Source organism: Apis mellifera, linkage group LG11 (assembly GCF_003254395.2).
Source record: "Apis mellifera strain DH4 linkage group LG11, Amel_HAv3.1, whole genome shotgun sequence".
NCBI lineage: Eukaryota > Metazoa > Arthropoda > Insecta > Hymenoptera > Apidae > Apis > Apis mellifera.
Window position 1 is genome coordinate 4,396,936 of NC_037648.1, and position 22,401 is coordinate 4,419,336.

The window sequence follows — 22,401 nt, forward strand, 5'->3', positions numbered from 1 at the left end:
CATGTGTATAAGAAGTTATATGAAATAAATAATACATATATGAGAACAATAAATTCTATATCTGAATCTATAGATTTTAAAATTATATCTTCAATAATTCAGATACAGACATATCTTCAATATCTTCAATATTACAGAAGGTATATAAATTGCACATAATTACACATATTACAAATGTATATATTTTTCAACAATTTTTTTCCTTTACGAAAAGACAAATCACTTATTTGTTGATGTTTCTTAAAATAATCTGGTACTTTATCGCCATGTTAAATAATTGAAATTCTTATTCATAATTACCTTGTGTAAAAAATTATCATAAAAAAGATTCTTAGACTTATAAAAATACATAAAATTATAAGTGGTGTCTTTTAATAAATGAAATAACACATATTGACTATGCAGGTACAGTTTTGATTAAAAATTGGTAAAATTGGTCAAATATTTCATAAATTGCTCTAAAACTGATTTTAGAAAAAAAATAACATTTTTTACTAATAAAAAACCTAATTTATATTGTTATATTATACAATAATGAGATTCTTTTAAAAATAAATTTTTTTTATATTTAGTTTATGATTAGATTAAAATTATATTTGATAAAAATGTATAAGTGATATTTTATGATGGACGGTGAAAAATAATTTTTAATTTATTATCTATCAAAACACAATGACATAAAAATAAAACTAAAAATAATTTAATAATTAACTTATCTTTTTTATCCCTATGAATAATGTCGAAAAAATTTTCGAAATATTTTTTCTGAAGGTCAACTAGGATGATCTTCAACTATGTGAATCTGTTAAACAAAAAAATAAATAAATAAATAAATATAAAAATCTATTTAAATTTTATTCATTATATCTTTTAAAAATATTTTTTATTGATAAATATTACCTCTGATAAAATGGCCCAATTTTCACTTTCACTGTGTACAGTTAAACGAAGTATTGATATTTTTCCTAACTTTGGATCTACTGTTCCTTGAGCAATCCCAAGTGCATCAAATTTCCCTAATTTCATAATAAAAAATTTATTAATTCATTGTAAAATTATATATTTATATGATATAATTATATACCTATAATGATATAACCATATATAATAATATAATTGTATACCTATAATAATATAACCATATATAATAATATAATTGTATACCTATAATAATATAACCATCCTCTGTAATATCATTATTATTTCTATTCATAAATGCAGATATTTTTGTAAATACTTCTACTGTAGTATTATAAAACCTATCAGATGGATGTTCAGGATTGCCACTTCTAAATAAGTACCTATAAAAAAAATTGTATATAATGACATTATAATTATATTATTTAAAATATCATATATGTTTAAAATACCTTTTTATGAAAATAGGATGAGAAAATTTAAATTTTAAATGGTCTCCAGGTTGTGGCAAAAGACCCCAAAAAAATGATTCACCTTTATAGGCCTTTTGTAATGTATATTGTTTGTATGGTTTGATTTGTGTTTCTACTATTGCTTCTGGATTTTCATGTGCATAATATAATGTTATTTTCCCAAATTGTTTATCCTAAACATAATATATATTATATATATTATATATATTATATATATTATATTATATGTATTATAGTTATAAAATATATAAGAATACAAAAATATTTTTTTTATGTACCTTTAATTTTTGTACTTTTCCTTTTAATGAAGAATGTGTTCCTATATGTTGAAAAAGAGAAGGTTTATAGTGAACCCATAATTCTGCTTTAGCCATTTTACAATGTTTCTGAAATATATAATATAAATATATAATATGACATTTATAGACATAAATACATAAAATGTTTATTAAAATGCATCTCTGTTTAATTTATTTTTATTATTACATTTTATTTTTATTATTCACTATTAAATATAATATTTAGTATTTAGTAATATTTTAATATTTAACTTACACTATCTTTATCAAGACTACAAACTTTAGTTGATACTAAATGATCTAATAACCAATCAACTGGTTTATCATTATGAAACATTAAAAAAAATTGAATCAACCATGGTAATTCTGCGCATTTAAATAATTTTCCTAAAAAGAAAAATCATAAATACAAAATAAATTCAGAAATATTTTTAATAATTAATTTATTAACAACATACCAATAAATCCCAATTGACAAAAATCCAAAACAAACCAATTTTCTTTAGTTGCAATTTTTTGTAATGCAAAAGATTTCATTGTTGTTATAAAATTTTTTTTGGCTAATATATCATCTTCTAATTGTACATAAAATGTTCCTTTTGTCTGAGCATATGACATAAGAAATGCAAAATCTAAATTTTGCTTTGATCTCCAAATTACTCTTTGATGATCATCACCTAAAGTATCACGTAATTTAGATAAATCTGGATAATAAGATATAGATGGAGATATCACATCAATTACACCAGCCTCAAATTCAACTGGAAATCTAAATGAAAAATAAATAAATTAAATATATTAAGAAATAACTGAATACAAGTAATTTTTTAAATATAACTTACTGAACTTCAATTTGTTTTGCAACATATGTTACATATTCCAAATCTGTCTGTAAAAATATATAAAAATAATATAGATAAAAATACAAAATTTTAAAATTGCGTTAATATTTAATATAGATATTATCAAATATTCATTTATACAAATTATTTTATTCAGCTAAAAAAAATAAGATATTTCAAACACAGAATAAAAATAATTTAATAAAAAATAAAAAGATATTTTTACAATAATTGTAATTTCTACAATTTTAATATAAAGATATTATATAGTATATTATATAATATTTATATAAATATTTAAAAATAGAAAAAATTTCAAGATAAAATTACTTTTTTAAATAAAATTTTTAATTTTTGATATAAAAACGTATGTTGAGATCAACTTAAAAATTTATTACATAAGTTTAAGTTTTATTACATATAATAAAAAATTATAAATTAATTAGAATCCAAAAGTTAAATTTGTAATTTATTGAATCCTATATAACTTCAACTAACTATCAACTAACAATATTAATTAACTAACGACATTGTTTGGATATTAAGCAATAAACAAATATTCTTATCTCCCTTATTATCTTTCTTTATAATTCATTTATCTCTATGTTTTTAATCTATCATTCAGTAGTTTCAAGTGTTTTTAAAACATCAAAAAACAAATATTTAAATTTATAATCAAAGTATATATTTTATATTTTGAAAATAATATCATTATACATTTTGTTTAGTATTATATATTTCACATATGATAATAATTTTAATATTATAAATATTTAATTTATAAATGTATCTTTGCTATAATATTAATATTATTTCTATATTAGAAAAATTTAATCAAAAATAATACATAACAGCATTATAAAAATATGTAGTATAGCTTATACCAAATAATTTTTATAAAAATATTTTTTATTTCTCTTCAACTTCAATGTTATAATATATTATAGTGTAGTGTTAAATAAAGCATATACCTATAGATACTTACTTCAGCAATTAACACAATAATTAAAGTATCTGCTGTTTCCATAGGATTCATACGATCCAATAAATTCTTAAGTGTGGCCATTAAATAACTCTGTATTTCTCTTTTAACTGTTGGAACACCTAAGACCATACTAACTCCACTACGGCCTTTAGTCTGTACAAATGCTGGTCGTAGACTATTAGGATCATTTAAAAAATGAGGGAGAAAATTATATATTGATGGTAATTTTATATTGGTCACATTTGATGTAGCATTGTTAAGTAGAAATTGAAGATCTGGCAAAATGTGATTATTTTCTATTAGTTGCAATAATTGATGTGACAACAAATTTATTTCTTCTTGACTTGTAACATATTTAGCATGTAAATGTTCCAATTTAGCTTGTAATTCTGCAATACTATTTTGCAAAACTGTTTCTTCATGCAACTCTGATGGTGATAAAAGATTTAAAATGGCGCATGGTACTAATACTATTGAAAGTATGATTAAACATCTTCTTCTTATGGGTGTCAGAGCTACAAAATGAGGCATCATCTTCTTTATACTAAATTCTACATGATTATAGTCATAATCTTATGGAATAAAAACAAATTCTCAATGATCACATTATAAATTCACAGCATAGGAAACCTAAAATACATTGATATCTATAATGTATTATAATTAAATAAAAATTAAAACAAAATATTAGTAAAATTATAAAAATTTACATAATACAAATTAAAATAATATGAAATTTCATACAATATAAAAATATTTATACATATAAAAAATTAAAAATTATATGATAATTGCAATTGTATTATCTTCAGAAATTATGTATAAAAAATAATTAAATAATTAAATACTTAAATTATGTATAAAAAAAATAATTTTTATTTACAAACATGATAAGAATATTTTAAAAAATCATTTTAGAAATATAGATTAAAAAAAAATATATCATTTTATATTGTATTAAAATAGGAAGAAAAAGAAGTCATGACAGGAATATATTTACTATGCCTTTTAGTGTTTTGTTCTTTGAAGATTACCATGAAATATTATATAGTCTTGAATTCTCCTTCGAAAAATAATAAAACAAAACTTATAAGATTTTTTAAATTTAAAGAATATCATTATTGATTATAAAGTGTACATTTTAAACCGGTAATTTCTTTCGAAAATTAAAATTATTTTTTTTTATCGATAATAGCATTTCAATCTGTGGGATTAACTTTTTCCAATTGTTTTATTTTATATTAAAGATCTGATTATTTTATTTTTTAATTAATGCCTAATAATTTTACTAAAATTTTTTTGCTTAAAATTAAGAGATTAAAATTTTAGTTGATCGTTTCAATTTGATTCGTTCTGATACATTTTACTACTAACGCGTCATTCAATTTTTTCATTCTCTTTCTGACATAGACATATCACGTGTTTTTATATTAAGATCGTGTAAATTATTATGTAAATTATTATTATATATTGATATTGATTTCACATATTATATTATAGCATAACCTATTTTACTAATAAATTAAAGGATAACAGTACTAATAATAGTGATATCTAAAAATTTTTAATAAGACAATAAAATGAATAGATTAAAAAAATATCTTTATATAACATATTTTTAAGTATTTAATAAAAATAAAATAAACTTAATTGAAAATTATATATATATATATATATATAGCAATATATCTTCAATATAATATATTTAAATGAAACGTAAATTTAAATTGAAATAATTAATTCAATATAGATCATATATTATAGTTAAAATATCTAATATTTATGTATATTTCTTTTCAATAAAACTTTATTAAATAATATAATATTTAAATTTAATTTAATTTTATATTTTTCAAATATATAATAATAAAATGAAAATAATATATGGTTATATTAGTATAATGTTTTTTTTCCTTTTATTTAATTATGTTATTTAATTAATTATTTTATTTTATTATATTAATGAAAAGTAAATAAGAAAATTAAATATAATAATTAAATATATAAATATAATATTAAGTATAATAGTTTTTTTATATATTAATATTTTTATTTTGCAGAAATAAAAATTCTTTATTTAATTAGAATGTAACAAAGTAAAACTGCATTTTGAAAAAATAACATCAAAATAGAAATATTAATAATTTTTAACATATAATTAAAAATTTATATTTTATATTTACATAAATTTAATAATAAAGTTTTAGAAAATATTTTAATAAAAATTATAAATGATAATTTTTTTATTTTCATGTCAATATAATGAATTTTATAAATTTTAATCAACATAATATAATTTTAAGAAACTTATTGCATTTTTTCCACGCATTATTTATAAAAATTTAATAAAAAGAATTAAAATTTGAAATTTTAAACAATTAAAAAAACAACAAATGATGACTATCAAAATTTAAGAATTTATGCTAAATTATGAATTACAGAACGTTAACCTAGAGACTTTTATTATACGACATCTTTCACGTGGCTTCAACAAACCTTAAATGTTTTTGAATATATATTTAATAAGATTAAATTTGTATCATGTACTAAATATTAATAATAATAATAAATATTATTTAATTAGACTATTAGAATATTAAATATTTTATGTACTATAATTTATAAACAAAATGACGGTAAGTTATTTAATTATTATTCAAAATATTATTCTTTTTTTTTTATCACCTAACCATTTTGAATGTACAATTATTTCTATATAATAATTTATAATATATTATTAAATAATAAATTTAATACTAATAAATGTTTTTTATTTCTAAAATAAATAATAAATAATGACATTTATTAACTATACATTATATTTTTAGATTAAGAAAACTAAAGTAGCTACTAAAGGAGCAAAACAGATAGTCGAAGAGAATAAAACAACATTGAATTTTTATCAGAATATGATCATTGGGGCAGTAGGAATATACTTTATGATTACAATGTTATTTTTTAATTTTACAACATTAGCAACAGTAAGTTTCATATTTGAAATATTATTTTTATCTTTATAATATGCATATTTAGCAACATATATTATGTATTATAATTATATATATTATTATTATTAATTACAGACATTAACTATATTTTCTGGAATTGTATATGTAGGAAGTTATCAATTTATGAAATATATAGCACATGCAACATATTCAGAATCTGGTCAACTTTTAGATTCTGGAATTGATCTTAATATGGAAGGAGGTATAGCAGAGTAAATATCACAAAATATTTTAATAATCTTTAAATAGTATAATATTTTATTATACATTAACAAATTTGTTAAATATAATAATATTTTATTTTCATTTCATATTTTAGACATATAAAAGATTTAATTATATTAACTTCTGGAGTACAAGTACTTTCTCTCATATCAAATTATTTTTGGTTGCTATGGCTTCTTGTAAGTATACTTAATGAAATAAGTAATATGATTATAAAATAATATACTTTTATAAATTATAAAATATGTTTAAATAGACTATAAAATATTTACATTGAATTATTATAATAGGTACCATTAAGAGGAGGTTGGATGCTATGGAAACAAATATTAGCTCCATGGTTTTTTGCTCCAGCTTCAGAACAACCTGAGGTTAGTGAGAAGAAACAACGGAAGTTGGAAAAGAAGATGGCTAGACGACATTAACGGTTTAATTAAAAATAAACATGCAATTCGAATAAATGAATTTCATGGATGTGAGATAGATTTGAGTAAAATTGTGAAACAAATTTCTTATTATTTAATTTTTGTCTTAACTAGTATTGTTCATACAATTTTTGTATGCTTATGAAAAATGCATTATTTTTATATTTTTTTATATATTTATAAATTTTTACAGATAAAATTATAAAATCAATTTCTTATAAATTGAATGATTTATAATCACTATCACATTAATTCTGACAATTATTTTTCAATAATTCAAAAAAAAAAAATTTATGAAATAGTATAAAAATAAATTTTTTTAGAATTTTTAATACTTTTTATACCATTAATGATGTTATTTGCTTATATAATTTCTATGTTATACACTAAAAAATTTATTATTTTTTCTGATAAGTTATAGTTGTATAAAAATTATTTTTATACAACTAAATGTAAGTAAATAAGAACATTCAATTCATATGTACATATGTACATACATACATGTTTACATTTATGTATATGTATTATGTTATAAAAAACAATTATATTTATATTTATTATAATATATTAACAATTATATTTATTACATGAAAAATAATGTTCTATATGTAAACATATAGTATAAATTAAATACTTTTATTTGGTACTTTTATTTAATTTATACTTTTAGTATAAATTAAATATTTTAATGTAAATATAATACTAAATGGAATGTGTTCATATCACATTTTTTATAGTATTTTCCTTTATATATCTTAAAAATGTGCATCACAGTTAATTAAAATATAATGATTTACATAAATTATTTTTATATATAGTTATAATTATAGCTTTTGCAATAGAAATCACATATTTTTATCAACTATTATATGTAATATTTTAACTAATTTTTATTGCAGAATTAGAAAACAATATTTTCTAATTTAAAAATACTATATTTATTATGAAAAACTATTGTTATATATTATTCTGTGTCAATATTATTTGAATAGTATTTTTCATTTTTATTGAAATTATAATAACAAAATAATAAAATGTTTTTTTCTATATTTATAAATTGAAATATTTATGACTTAAGAAGTATCTACATCTAAACCTTTCTTTTTTCTATAATCATGTTCTGATTGATATCCAGGTGGGTGATTATGATCATGTACACCTGTAGGCATAAATCTTTCAGCAATAACTGCACATTTACCTTTACATCCACGATGTTGTTCAGCACATCTATAATGAGATCTATTTAAACCCTCAGAGCGAGATGTTAAATTATAAACATAACCTTCATGCACTAATTGTGGTCGACCTCGTGCAGAAAGTCTATAAATTACAGGTTCAACATCTGAAATATTACAATAATAACATATTATTAATTAATTATTTAATTTATTATCTATAATTAAATAATTAAATTTTTATTTTAATTTTAAATTACTTATCTTTTTACCTTGTTCACTTGAATTTTCTTGTGAATTTTCAATATCCAAGGGAAAAGGATAATATATTAGGGTAGTGTCTTCATTTTTATCATTATTATTGCTTTTTAAAGCAGAAATATTTTCTTCTTCATCTATGATATCATTTGTATCATTATTTTTGTTATTCATTAAAAATAAAACTTCTTGATTATCATTATTTACTTTTTTATTAGATGCATCATGAATGTTCTCTGATGTTAATAATGCATCTTGTTTTTTCTTTTTACAACCTTTTTTTGTTATATCACGGGATCTTTTTCTTCTATCTATCATATTCACATCTTTGGAAATCTCATTTATTGAAGTCAAATTTGATTGAACAATATTTTGAGTAAAAGAATCAACATCTAATTGGTCACAATTACCAAATAATGTGCTACTTGTATCTTCTGTTGTCAATCCTCTTATTTGTAATGTTTGTGCTACTTTTAAAAATGTGGATAAATCTTCTTGATTAATATTGATTTCACCTTGGTACATAAATTTTAATAATGATTCAATTTCAGCATATTTCATATCTTTGAGGATAATGACTGGATGTTGACAAGGATTTTCCTACAAAGTAATTTTAAGAAGTTCTTTTCTGAGCAATTACTATAAATATATAATACTATAATACTATTATAATACTATTATAAATATATATTTTAAATATGAAAAATAATATTTATGTACCTTAAATATATTTTTAAAATATGGACTACATATTGAAAGAACCAATTTGTGTGCTTGTAACAACTGACCCTCTACTGCAAGTGTAACATCAACTAGATCATTTTCAGTAAAATGATTTAGAAAACCGGATGTTAAATTATTAGAAAAATTGTTCCATTTTAAGGAAAATTGTTCCGATAAAGAATTTTTTGCCATATTTTATCTATAAATAATAATTTTATAAAAATACATTTTATTAATACTGAAAAGCAAAATAGATTAATAACTACAAATTTAATTATCAATTATTGTATATATTATATATTATTATTAATATCAAAAAATTATTCATGTAATTATAAAAATATTTAATTTCTTCTTATACCAAAAAATATTATTGTCTACATATTTAAAATACTTTAAAATACAAAACTTGTCATAGTACGTACAAAAATTAATTGAAGATATCAAAGAATACAAAGATTGGAAATATACTATATTATGTCTTCTGAATCATATCATGGTGACAAACATATTTCGATTTTGAAACAATCATAGTTAAAAGTTTAAATTAAGTTTGATATTAAAAAAATATTTCATATAATTTGTACCAAATATATTTTTAATAAATATTGATTAAGTATTGTCAGAAAAAAAATATTTTATTATATTAAATATGTAATAAAAAAATATGATATTTGTTGAAAATAAATTTATCTTCAACAAATATACTTGTTAGAATGATATTTTATTAAAAAAATATTTTAAAATCATTCAAATTCATATTATATTTCTTATATAATTATACTAAAAAATATGTTAATTATTATAAATTTTTAATTATTTAAAAGATTCATATAAGGAATTTTATTTTTTTTAATCATAAGATTAAATATTGCATAAAATTTATTTTTTATTATATTAATAGATTATAATTCGATAAATTATTAACATTAATATTTTTTTATTTATATAATTATTATTATATAATAATAATTCATATAAAAATATTTGTAATTTATTCTTATATTTAAAAATTTAAGTAACTTCAATTTTTTATTGTTGGTAATTATTTGTGTTTACTTCATGAATGTATATTATATTGAAGTTTGCAGCATATGATTGCATATTTGTTGCTAATCGCGTATAAGTTTTACGTGTCCATTGAGCCACGTCAAAATATTTATTTGATACAATGGTAAGTATATTATTTGTTTTATCTTAAAGATTTATATTGATTATATAATTAATTATTATTTCTTTCTTATATTTGATTATAATATTCTACTTTGGTATAATTATAATCTTTAATATAAATCTGGATTTTCATTCCGGCATTTTTTGATTGGAATAAGTTTTCAAAACTTTATTAACATTATTAATTTTATTAACATGTTTTTTAATTGATAATAGTTATGTGTATCTTTTATTTTTATGCAAAAAGTTTATTCTACTTAAAAAGACTATAATTATATGTTATTTTTATCTTGAAATTTAAAAACTGATTTTTACGTATGTATTTTTTACAAAAATAATTAAAATAACACATATAAAAACACAAATAAAAAAATAACACATTAATATATATTTTATGTGTGCTAATTCTTTTTTTTTTAAATAAATTTTTCTTGTTTTAATTTAGGTGGAAGTCGAATCTATGACAAGATATGTCTCTCCTATTAATCCTGCAATTTTTCCATTATTGGCAGTGGTATTACTAGGAATTGGAATATTCTTTACAGCATGGTTTTTTGTATATGAAGTTACTAGTACAAAATTTACAAGGGATATGTTCAAAGAATTATTAATTTCTTTAGTGGCAGCATTATTTTCCGGTTTTGGTATATTATTTTTACTTCTTTGGGTTGGAATTTATGTATAGGTACATTATTTTATAGAAATTTAAATCAAAAAAATTAAACAATACATTGAAATACATAAATTTCATTTTTTTGTTTCAGATTCATCTTATAAATGAAAAAAATTAATTTTAAAATTATATGAAATAGCATTTAATAAATACAATTATATAGATATTATAAGAATAAAAATAATGTATTTTTACTAAATCATGCAATTATAATGATTAATCTATATATTTATCACACAGTAATAAGCATTTCTTAACATTGTATTTCTTAACATTTAAAATCACTGTTTTAAATACACAATTTTTTTTATAATATAAAAAATCAATTAAAAAGTACGCATTTTTTACATATTTTTAAATAAGAATATAAATACATTTAAAAATATAATTCTGTAAAACAAAGATATTTATTTTTAATGTAATTGTTTAAAGCCTTTATAACCTTCAAACCTTATTTTATATATATATATATGTATGTATGTGTATATTTTTTGTTAATTTTTGTATATAAAAACTTTATGTTTGAGTCCTTTGTTATAAACAAAATGTATATAACATGAAACAAAATTTATATTATATATGTAGCATTCAATATTTCCATAACGAAGATATTTATTTCTATAACATATTTTTATAGGATTTATTAATTCGTATTGCATATATCATTTGTAATAAAATAAAATATTGAATAGCACAACTTGATAAGAATTGAGTAAAATATTTAACCAGCCAATCCTGCTTTTTGACGACAGCGTTGCATAAGAGCTCTTAGCATAAATTGTCTGCGTGAAAGTTGTCGTACTTGTTTTAAGAATGCATCTAAATCTATAATACCACAACGTAAAGCTTCACCTAAATAATAAATAGCATCTTCTGTGGCTGCTTCTTCCGCAAATGCATTTAACATTCTACAATTATAATATTTAAAAAATAATTATGATATTGAATTATAATTAAATATATTATAATTAATTAAACAAATAATTAAATATTGAACTATATAATTAAACAAATAATTAAATACATACTGTTTATAAAGTGGTGCGATTGTTGTAACAGCTTCATCAACATCTATTGACTGATTGTCAGAAAGTTTTGCAATTTCTTTTTCCAATTCAGCTTCTTTATCTTGAAGTATAGTAATATTTTTTTCGAGTTCAGTTTTCTCTTTTTTTAATTTATCAAACAAATCTGTTAAATGAGCTGATCCACTTGTAAGTTCTTGTTGTGTTCTACGTAATGTTTCTAATTCAGCTGACAATTGTGAAAATTGTTCTTTAAGTCTTCGTCTTAATTTGTCTTCTACTGCTGATAATAATGAAGCTCTAATATGTTCTTCTGTAATTGTACCTGATGCACTAACAGTAGCAGGTACTGTTGGAGACTTGAAATTATAAAAAAAGATAAATATTTATATAAAATATATTTTTTATTTATTAAAAATTATAACTTACTGGTTGTGTTGATGGAGGATATTGAAAAGAGCCAGTACAACCTTGTGATGGATAATTTGATGCAGTTCCTCCATATGAACCATAACCTTGATATGGAAATCCAGAAGATGTTGTAGACATGTACGGAGGATAAATATTATTTCCACCTGTATATTGTGAATTTTGAGGATATGATGGAAAACTAGAACCAGGTATATGTGTTCCACTTCCAGGTACAGGCATGAAAGCTACATAAATTTATAATTTTTAAGATCCAAATTTTTAAATTTGTTAATGTTTATAAACAATAAATACTCACACTGTACGGGATAAGGTATAGAACTTGTTTGTATACCTTGTCGTGGTTTAGCATAAACAGGTGGTTGTTCTCCAAATGTTACAATCATTATTTGAATTAAACTAAGTAAATCAGATGAATGCTAAACATAATAAAAATAGAATTATTATAAAGAAAATAATAGATAATAAGATATAATTATATACAAATTACTCACTGGTAACCAATCATGAAGATATGGTAAATAAATTTTTCCATTGTGATCAACAAACATACTAACTTTAATGCTCATATCTGCAGTAGGCTTGACATAGCACATAGGTGCATTATTAGGATGTGTATCCATAAGCCATATACATATAGGAATGTTATAATAATTACCTAAAAATATTTTAATAATATTTATTTTAATAATATTGATTTTATATAAATATTTTTAAAAAAATTTTAAAATATATTACCTTTATAAGATACAGGTATTGTTCCTTGTAAATTAAACAATTCTTTACGTGATCCATCATTAAATACTAAGATAAGAAAAAAATAAATAAACTATAAATAAATATATATTTCTTATATTATTATATGTTATAAACATATAATAATAAATGTTATAAACATGTATTATTATATGTTATAAAAAACTAATAATAAATAAATAAATAAATCTTAAAGAATATATATTTGTAATATTTACCAAATGGTTCTACATTACATTTTAAACCTTTATAAAGATTTAGAACTTTCATGACATGTTTTTTTGTAATATCAGAATTTTGGTACTAAAAAAATTAAAATGCATTTTATAAGTATCATTAAAAAAATTCATTAATATTATAGTATATATATACTAATAAATGATAGTATACATACTTTTGATAAACTTTGTTTTAATTTTCCTTCATCTATAGATGTCATTTTCACCATTTAACTTCGTATTGTAGAATTACTGGATATAAAAAAAATAATGTTTAAAATGAAATTTTTTTATAAATGTTATATATAAAAATTTATTAAAACTTTTTTGTCACTTCATAAATTATATCGTTGTGTTATTTTTCATGATATGTAAAATCTTTAAATTTATATTATTATCAGTTTTATAAATATCTTATATAATATCTTAAAATAATATCAATATATTTTATTGCTAAAATTTTTTTTAATTTGCAATAAACTATATTAAAGATTAATTCGTTTGTCACTATCTATCATTTAAGATATCTTGAAGATTGCAATACTATTAGTTTTTGCTTTTAATCACGGAATATGCAAAGAGTTATTGAAAAGATCTTACAATAATCATTGGTTCCTCATTTACTACACTTAGTGCTGCCCTCGGATAAATGGCGCATATTTCAAAATTATAATATAAAAAGAAAATTAAGATAGTTAATTATTAAGTTAATTACTATTTATTACTATATACTATGACAAGAATTATTAATTATAAATAAATTTTTAAATAAAAAATATCTTTGAATCGATACAAATTTAATAATATAATTACTATTTCTGATAATTTGAAATTTTTTGCAAGTAGTTTATAATATTTTATATATGTATATTGTCAGAAAATTTATATATATATTATATATATATATATTATATATATATAATATATATATATATTATATATATATTTATATATTATAATATATTTTAATATATTTAAATAGAAAAATTAGAACTATAAAATATGCATATTTATTTTTTACTAAATTCGTTAAAAACAAAGAATTAAAATATAATAAATGTAATAATGTATTACTTATGTTAATACTTAATATATGTAATTTTTGTATATATAAAAATACATAAAAATCAAAACAATCTTCAAAAATTTGTCATTCTTATATTTCTTTATTGATCAATACATTACGATATATCGTAACATCAAAATAACAAAATGTCTGAAAGATGTAAATAAATTTTTATAGATCATAAGATCATAAGTTATAAAGATTTAAGTTTCAGACTCTGTTTTCTCCTTTGTATCGCTATTTTCGGAAGTATTTCTATTTTTTTCTTCAGATTTCGATTCTTTTTCAGATTTCTTTTCTTTATTAGACTTCTTCTCACTTTTTTCTTTATCAGCCTTGTCATCATTTTTTTTACAATTATCTGATTTATCTTTACTTCTCCTTTCTTTATCTTTATCTCTTGATTTTTCAGAATATTTTGATTTTGAAGATCTAGATTTGGATTTAGATCTAGATCGTCTAGATTTTGATTTCGAACGTTTACTTCGAGATCGTGAACGACTTCTTCGACGAGGAGATCGTTTCTTGCGATCTTTGGATTTAGATCTGGACCTGCGAGATCGAGAACGTCGAGATCGAGAACGAGAACGATGTCGACCACGAGAACTACTTCTCCTACGAGATGGAGACTTTCGTCTGCGATCTTTAGAGCGAGAACGTTTTGATCGAGATCTTGATCTTCGTCGATGACGTGAACGTGAACGTCTGTGACGGGAACGTGACCTTTTACGTGATCTAGATCGTCTACTACGTCCTCTCGATCTAGACCGAGATTTTCGACTACGAGAACCACTACGACTTCGTTTATCCTTTGATAACATCCCAATCATTGGATCTATTGCAGCTGAAATTAAATTGTGAGCCTCCTTTACTCGAGACATAGCTTCTTCTATCTCTTTTTGTGCTGCTTCATTACTTTTTGCTTCAGGTTTCGCTATTGCTTGTGTTGAATGATAAATTTTAATTGCTCTATCCAAAAGCAACTTTCCATTCAATAATAATGCAGAAACTACAGCTGCTTGTTCAGAAAGTTCTACTAATGCATAATGTTCTGTATCTGAATCTCTGGTGCACATGCGTAAATATTTTACTTCAACATTATTATTACTGAAGAAATCTAATAAATGATCAGTTGTGACAGATGGATCTAAATTAGCAAGAACAAGCGTTCTTCTTATTTCTTCAATTCTTCTGCTATCTAAATGGCCAGGTAAATGTGGATAAGGTGGCAATCCATTTGCCTCTAATTTTGGATCTATAGTAGTAATAACATGATTTGGAGGAATTCCTTCAATTGTATTTACAACATTTGGTGGTAGTTTTGGCTCAGAAGGATAAAGACCTATAAAAAAAATAATTTAATTATATTTATTTTTATATACATACATAAAATTGAAAATAATGTTTAATTTAGAAGAACAATAGAATAAAAATTTGGTTATTATTATTACTTACCTGGAACAACTGTACCATTATTTGTTAATTCAAGAGCTCTCTGTTCATCTGGAATGTCACCATTTTGATAAGGGATTACAATTAATGCGCGATCGATAAAAACAGTATTTGTCATATGTTGAGCAACAGCAACACATCCCTGATCATGAAATTTTATGTAACAAATACGAGATTGAACAGGTACTGCGACATCCCGTATAGTAGGATACAATCTGATATCTTCTATTTTTCCAAGGTACCCGAACAAAGTTTGCATTTGATCTTTCGTTGCTTGAGGTGCAATATTTGTTACTTGTACCACTTTTGTTGATCCAACCGCCATTCTTTTCACGATTCTGTACAAAATCTTCACAATGTATTTTAGAGAGGTTAAGTTATAGAAATTGTGTGCAGATGAATCGTACACGTTACACAAAAAAATTAATTTAGTTGACGCATTACGGCGAAAGATAGATGAACATGATTATATATAATTCGTACATTCTTTGTGTTTTCTCAACAATTTCGTAGCAACGTATAAGGCATGAACTATGAATCTCTAGATGATGCAAGTATAGTTCATTTTTATAAAGATTTATTATTAATTCATAATAAATGTTTTATTATTTTAATATAATGTAAATATTCTAATAAATTTATTTTTAAAACTTATATTTTTCTTTAATTAAATTATTTTTGTTAAAATTCAATTACAATTCTCAATGAATTGCTGTAATTACCTAGAAAATATTTTAATTAAAATAAAATAGTATTTATATATTAGGTTATATATAATTTAGAATCTTTATTTACCTGTACATTATCTATTTAGCAAGCTGAACATTATATATAAACAAACGAAATTATGTAATAAATGTGCTTTATCTGTTGACGATATTAGGTTTCATTCATATTATTGTAGTGTAAAATGCATTACCGCTTATGATATCAATTATTTTTATATTAATTGCTATTTTTATGAAAATAAAATATAATTATTAATTTTTATCTTGGAAACTTATTATTTATTGAATTTTAAGTTCATCTTTCTTCATTTTTATTTAGACATAATATATCTCATATTAATTCTAATAATATTTCTTCATAATATATTTAATATATATTTAATATGTATTTGAAAATTGTGAAAAAAATTTTGTTTTTCATATATTTTGACTATATAATTTTATTTATATCTGATAATTCATTTCAAATAAATATATTAATATATTTCTAATGAATAAATTTTAAAAATCAAAATTACAAAAGATTGGTATAAAAAAATGTTAATTAGAGTTTATTTATTAAATTATAAGCAATTTAAGTTTATGATGTTAAATAAAATGAGGGGGGGAATAGAATGAGAATAGAATACGAAAAAAGAAAGAGAAAAACTTTAGAATTGATTGAATTCTTCAAATATATTTTACAAATAAATTAATATTTTATACATGTACAATATGCAGGTTGAAGTAAACGATACCTATTTTGTTGTTAGATTATTTGTATAATATCATGGCATTATATTAAAAAATTGGCAACTATTGAATAGTTTGCAGAATTTCATTAATTGAAGATGTGTTATTTTTTGTTTTTTCTCACATTAATTTAAATAAATAGCCAATCAGAAATAAGAATAGAGCACATGGCTGAGCGAATAGCGATGTCATTGAAGCGTCAACTTTTAATAAACATAGTGTTATATATTTCATTTACATGAAACCTTAAGCAGAATTTACACTAGATGATTATGGTACAATGAGATTTATCATATCAATCAATATTGCTTACATGTTTATTGTAATTATTACAAATTGTCAGTTTCATTATTTAAATTATTATTTACAGAAATGTTAAATTCTAATTAAGTTCGAAAAATGTTATCTAATTCATCAAGTTTAATAGTTTTAATAATATTTAGATTATTATTCATACGTACATAATAGATATGTTATATTTCATTATGTGATATTTACGTTAAATATGAAATATAATATATGAATATTTTATCGATAAAATCATATCGAATTACATCATAAAAAAAATTACAAAAAATTCAATATATCTTTAATATATATTGCTTGGATTTGTTTGTGCTTATTGCCGGGATATAGCCTTTGTTATTGTCATGGCTCGATTGAATTACGCTCCGTAGTTAGTGTTTTTTTTTGTTAATAACTCGTTAATAAAGCAGAAATGAAAGTTTTTACAAAGGAAAATGTTGTTTGAAATTTAAAAATTTCCAGTCCACTAATCCAACATCTTATAGATGTAATTTTCAATATGTAATATTAAAATAATTTTCCGCAATTGTTCAAAATCTTTGGACAATATTTTTTTGCAATATTCACATAAAGTATATCACTATTTACATTCACTTTTTCAGCATTGCTTAATTTGTTCCACACATGAATTGTCATTGCCTGTTTGATTATTTTCATCATTTCAGTATTGTTTGTTGTCTTAAAATATAATGACCAATTATTGTAATGAATCGGGTAAAACATTGAAGGAGGAAAAACACGAAAGCCTTGACATCGATTCGTAGACATGTCCTGAACCTAGATAAAATACAAATATTTATTTTATATATTTATTTATATATTTGTTTTTATTTTTTTTTAATTTTTAAACATGTCAAATCGATAAATAATTCAAACTATAATAAATATTTTGTAATTTCAAAAAGTTCAAAATTGATTATTATCATATCGAACATCATATATCATATCAACATCTTTATTATTATCATAAATACAATTGTAACATAGACTGATTATTTATTTTGATATATAATATAATATATATCATATATATAATATAAATTTGACATCTATAAATATGAATCGAAATTCGGAATTTGTTCTTATGTTTAAAAAAGAAAAAAGAACAGTAAGAAAAAGGAAGATAATAATAATAATGTAATTATTAATATTAATTAGTTATATTTTTTATATTTTTTTTAATAAATTTAAGTAAATGTATTTTAATTTTTTGTTTTTAAGAAAATTTCAATAAATTTCTTAATAATAAACATATAATAAGAATAAATATAATTTAAATCATATTTATGTATTTATTGAATGATAATTGACTTGATTGATTTTTGTTACCTATAAATTAAATGAATATTAAAGATAAGTTAAAATTTTTATATTTACAAAATTCTATTGCTGTATAATTAGTTTTTAAAATTCAAAATTTTCTATAATTAAAATGATTGATATATAAGAGATTTAAATCTAATAAAACATTTATAAGAGATTATTAAAAAATAATTAATAAAATAATATAATTTATAATATTATAGTTGTGAAACGAGGACATAAAAAAAATAATATACGAAGCATAATTTAATAGATAGTATATTATGCAATTTATAGAAGGAGAATCTATACAAAAAGATAAAATATGAATGAAATGTAATATGAATGAGGTTAATTTAAAACTTTATTTCAAAAAGAAATATTAAAGCAAAATTATGATTTGCTTCAAATTTTTATTCTATTATATTCTATGTTGTTAAATAAAAAAAAAATATATCCTATTTAATTTTATATTCTTCAATATTATATTTATAATTTGAATCTAATGACTCGATTGGAAAATTGATAATTTTATTCCTATATTTTTTTCATAAGGCTAGTATTTTATGTCAATATATGTTTTATAATAAATTTTTCCTTATCTTTTTATAATAAATCTTACAAATATCAGAAAAATAAAAAATAAATTAATAAATGTTAAACAAAAAAATAAAAAAATTCTATTTTTATCATATTAATATTATTTCATTAATCTTATGAGAGAAATTAGATTAAATTATTTGTGCGTAGTTTATATAAAATCGGTCCATTCTATTGATCCAATAGTGAATATGAAAGAGATTTGTTTTTTTATTCTAATTAAATAAAATTTAAATAAAATATCTATTTATCTAAATATATTGCTACTAATTTTTTTTTAAAAATAAATTTATGTATTGCATAATATAAATTTTTCAAATCTTGATCCATTTCTGTATATATGTATACGTAATTAAATATTTTCAAAAATCCGATATGTTTATATAAGATTAAATAATTTGATTCGTTCAACTTTTCCAAATCCAAAATTTCAGAATCAAAAATCTTGATATTTCAGAAACTGATATATTTTTTATATGAACTTTTTTCAATTACATTATAGCTCATTTGTTAATGAGCTTTATATCTATAGAATATTTATTGTCTTATTATCATTTCATTGTATTAAATTTATCTAGCCTAATTTATCATTATTTTATTATTTGGATATTTTTTCAGTATTTTTATTGTTTGTGATGAATTTGCGAATTATTTTTCTTCTAACCAATTTTAATAATTTTGTAAAGGGCATTATTTTTTCTTTTATCCATATGATACAAGATGTTAATATATTCATGAGACATCTTTGGAGGATTGATTTTAGAGATCAAATACAAAAATTGGTATACAAAAATAGTTAAGATTTATTTAGATTTTTTATTAAGATTTATTTATTTATTTATAAGTTATTGTAAGGCATTTGAAACATCGAGAAAAATTTAAACGTTCTATATGAATGTAGTATTAATAGATAATCGCAATATCTCCCTTTTTCTTTCTATTCGTTGAAAAACATGAAGTTTTAAAAAGGCGTCTAGAAAAAGAAAATTTGGAATATTTGTGAAAAGATATTAATTATAAGTTTTAGAATTAGTTTAAGAATTAATGTTAATAAAATTTTCATAAACATTGGTTTCATAAACATTTTCTCTATTTTATTTTGCTTAATTATTTTTGTTTCTTGTATTTTCAAATTTTTATATAATAAGTAATTGAAATTTGCGTAAACAAAGCAAGGAAATAGTAAAAATATAATATATAATAAAAATAATAAAAATAAAATTGTTATGACTATATTTTATTTTGTTATCATTTTTATCTAATATGAATATAAATTATTCACAAGTTTATAAATGTACATAGATATATAATATATAATAGTATATAATAATTTTTATGTTTGTTATCTCAAAAATTAAATTTTCAAAAATGTTCCATGAATATATTAATATTCTGTATATTCTTTGGAATGTGAAAATAAAATAAAAATAAAGTATAATATAATATAATATGATATAAAAGTATAATATTATATAATATAAAAGTATAATATTTATATATACATATATACATATAATTATATTTATATAATTATAATTACATTTATATATACATATAAAATAGCATTTGATCGACTAAAATTATAATATATGATCAAAATTACAATAATTGTAATTACAATAATATCAATCTTATATTTGTTTAGTATTTATAGTTGTATTATAATTTCAATTAGAGTGTTTTATATTCTATTTTTAGATAGTAATATATGAAATAACATACAGCATAATTTCAAAATATTATTTTTTATATCTATGGATTAAAAACAAATAAAATAAATATATAAATTATTTTAATATTTTTAATATTTTAATAAATTTAATAAATAAAATAAAATATTATGTTATTAATAAAAATATATCTCTATTTTAATGTTAAAAAGTTTATTTTACTTAATTATTATTTGAAATATTACTATTTAAAATTCTATTATTAGAATAGAAATTGATGAAAATATTATTGTATGAATTTTATTATTTTTATCTTATATTTCAACAAAATATTTAATTTTATGAATTAGTATTAAAATATACTTATGCATTAATGTATATTTAAAATACTATTTTTTATAACTATTTTTAATACTATTTTAAAATTATTTCAAAATAAGTTTATTTGCCAAATCTTATATCATTTGAAATAAAAAAAATTAGTATTTCTAATATCTATTTTTCTTTAGCTTTGTTAAAAGATTCGAAAAATAATATAAAATAATTTTAAATAAAGTGTCCAAGTTCTTTATAAAATAGATATATTAAATATAATAATTTCCATGGAATGTATGAATTATTTCAATTATCATAATTTATAAAAAAATAGCTTTTTGATAAATGATTTCATATATTTATATACGGATGCATAGATGTAAATGAAATTTTATATAATAGTAACAATCATTTTTTTTGCAAATATTTGAAAAATTATGGTTTAAGCAATTATTTTATATATATATAAGAAAAAAATTTTTCAAAATCTTGTCCTTGCAATATATTTAGAAGTCATCGAAATCGATGAGATGTATTCTTTTGTAAATAATTACATTACCTTTGTTCCATTATGGCATTTTTAAGAAATAGATTTTTTATTGTTATTGTATTATTATTTATATAT

General features: G+C 20.0%; 6 protein-coding genes across 8 annotated transcripts; 2 read left to right on the forward strand and 4 right to left on the reverse strand.

The window, feature by feature from the left end:
• Positions 1-723: 723 nt before the first annotated feature.
• LOC412423 (alpha-1,3-mannosyl-glycoprotein 4-beta-N-acetylglucosaminyltransferase B) lies at positions 724-5,019 on the reverse strand. 3 transcript variants are annotated; one of them, XM_395880.7, is made up of 10 exons: positions 4,552-5,019; positions 3,518-4,147; positions 2,533-2,579; positions 2,149-2,459; positions 1,947-2,077; positions 1,670-1,777; positions 1,371-1,564; positions 1,165-1,301; positions 901-1,016; positions 724-802 (listed from the first exon to the last, which is right to left on the reverse strand). In XM_395880.7, exons 2-10 carry the CDS (start codon positions 4,049-4,051, stop codon positions 773-775), a joined length of 1,608 nt encoding a protein of 535 aa, XP_395880.4. In that variant the 5' UTR covers positions 4,052-4,147; positions 4,552-5,019; the 3' UTR covers positions 724-772. The 3 variants fall into 3 exon arrangements, with proteins under 3 accessions (XP_395880.4, XP_006558682.1, XP_006558681.1); XM_006558619.2 differs by having other exon boundaries at positions 4,518-5,019; XM_006558618.2 differs by having other exon boundaries at positions 4,523-5,018.
• A 902-nt stretch (positions 5,020-5,921) lies between these two features.
• LOC725316 (transmembrane protein 208) lies at positions 5,922-7,386 on the forward strand. The gene is made up of 5 exons (XM_001120146.5): positions 5,922-6,153; positions 6,346-6,498; positions 6,601-6,737; positions 6,845-6,929; positions 7,041-7,386. The coding sequence occupies exons 1-5, from the start codon at positions 6,148-6,150 to the stop codon at positions 7,173-7,175; spliced, it is 516 nt and encodes a 171-aa protein (XP_001120146.1). The 5' UTR covers positions 5,922-6,147; the 3' UTR covers positions 7,176-7,386.
• Positions 7,387-8,224: 838 nt separating this feature from the next.
• LOC113219102 (sex determination protein fruitless-like) lies at positions 8,225-9,877 on the reverse strand. Its single transcript, XM_026443775.1, has 4 exons — positions 9,757-9,877; positions 9,329-9,530; positions 8,623-9,208; positions 8,225-8,517 (listed from the first exon to the last, which is right to left on the reverse strand). The coding sequence occupies exons 2-4, from the start codon at positions 9,521-9,523 to the stop codon at positions 8,249-8,251; spliced, it is 1,050 nt and encodes a 349-aa protein (XP_026299560.1). The 5' UTR covers positions 9,524-9,530; positions 9,757-9,877; the 3' UTR covers positions 8,225-8,248.
• A 479-nt stretch (positions 9,878-10,356) lies between these two features.
• On the forward strand, positions 10,357-11,565 carry LOC100578943 (transmembrane protein 258). Its single transcript, XM_016917222.2, has 3 exons — positions 10,357-10,505; positions 10,950-11,189; positions 11,269-11,565. Exons 1-2 carry the CDS (start codon positions 10,503-10,505, stop codon positions 11,187-11,189), a joined length of 243 nt encoding a protein of 80 aa, XP_016772711.1. The 5' UTR covers positions 10,357-10,502; the 3' UTR covers positions 11,269-11,565.
• On the reverse strand, positions 11,338-14,227 carry LOC409438 (tumor susceptibility gene 101 protein). The gene is made up of 8 exons (XM_392951.7): positions 13,782-14,227; positions 13,606-13,690; positions 13,370-13,435; positions 13,126-13,289; positions 12,930-13,050; positions 12,632-12,858; positions 12,206-12,561; positions 11,338-12,085 (listed from the first exon to the last, which is right to left on the reverse strand). The coding sequence occupies exons 1-8, from the start codon at positions 13,833-13,835 to the stop codon at positions 11,899-11,901; spliced, it is 1,260 nt and encodes a 419-aa protein (XP_392951.3). The 5' UTR covers positions 13,836-14,227; the 3' UTR covers positions 11,338-11,898.
• Positions 14,228-14,746: 519 nt separating this feature from the next.
• On the reverse strand, positions 14,747-16,683 carry LOC727299 (probable splicing factor, arginine/serine-rich 7). Its single transcript, XM_026443808.1, has 2 exons — positions 16,127-16,683; positions 14,747-16,013 (listed from the first exon to the last, which is right to left on the reverse strand). The coding sequence occupies exons 1-2, from the start codon at positions 16,446-16,448 to the stop codon at positions 14,875-14,877; spliced, it is 1,461 nt and encodes a 486-aa protein (XP_026299593.1). The 5' UTR covers positions 16,449-16,683; the 3' UTR covers positions 14,747-14,874.
• Positions 16,684-22,401: the final 5,718 nt, after the last annotated feature.

Excerpts from the sequence above, each read along its gene's own strand:
- LOC412423 (XM_395880.7), bottom strand. The coding sequence starts at position 4,051 with ATGATGCCTCATTTTGTAGCTCTGACACCCATAAGAAGAAGATGTTTA. Across the intron at positions 1,017-1,164 it reads GGATGGTTATATTATTATAG|GGAAATTTGATGCACTTGGG; the intron begins GTATACAATTAT and ends TTATGAAATTAG. Across the intron at positions 803-900 it reads ATTGGGCCATTTTATCAGAG|ATTCACATAGTTGAAGATCA; the intron begins GTAATATTTATC and ends TTTGTTTAACAG.
- LOC725316 (XM_001120146.5), top strand. Across the intron at positions 6,738-6,844 it reads ATGGAAGGAGGTATAGCAGA|ACATATAAAAGATTTAATTA; the intron begins GTAAATATCACA and ends TTCATATTTTAG. Across the intron at positions 6,930-7,040 it reads TTTGGTTGCTATGGCTTCTT|GTACCATTAAGAGGAGGTTG; the intron begins GTAAGTATACTT and ends TTATTATAATAG.
- LOC113219102 (XM_026443775.1), bottom strand. The coding sequence starts at position 9,523 with ATGGCAAAAAATTCTTTATCGGAACAATTTTCCTTAAAATGGAACAAT. Across the intron at positions 9,209-9,328 it reads ATTTTAAAAATATATTTAAG|GAAAATCCTTGTCAACATCC; the intron begins GTACATAAATAT and ends ATTACTTTGTAG. Across the intron at positions 8,518-8,622 it reads AGAAAATTCAAGTGAACAAG|ATGTTGAACCTGTAATTTAT; the intron begins GTAAAAAGATAA and ends GTAATATTTCAG.
- LOC409438 (XM_392951.7), bottom strand. The coding sequence starts at position 13,835 with ATGGTGAAAATGACATCTATAGATGAAGGAAAATTAAAACAAAGTTTA. Across the intron at positions 13,691-13,781 it reads TAAAACAAAGTTTATCAAAA|TACCAAAATTCTGATATTAC; the intron begins GTATGTATACTA and ends TAATTTTTTTAG. Across the intron at positions 13,436-13,605 it reads ATGTAATGTAGAACCATTTG|TATTTAATGATGGATCACGT; the intron begins GTAAATATTACA and ends TTCTTATCTTAG.
- LOC727299 (XM_026443808.1), bottom strand. The coding sequence starts at position 16,448 with ATGGCGGTTGGATCAACAAAAGTGGTACAAGTAACAAATATTGCACCT. Across the intron at positions 16,014-16,126 it reads TAATGGTACAGTTGTTCCAG|GTCTTTATCCTTCTGAGCCA; the intron begins GTAAGTAATAAT and ends TTTTTTTTATAG.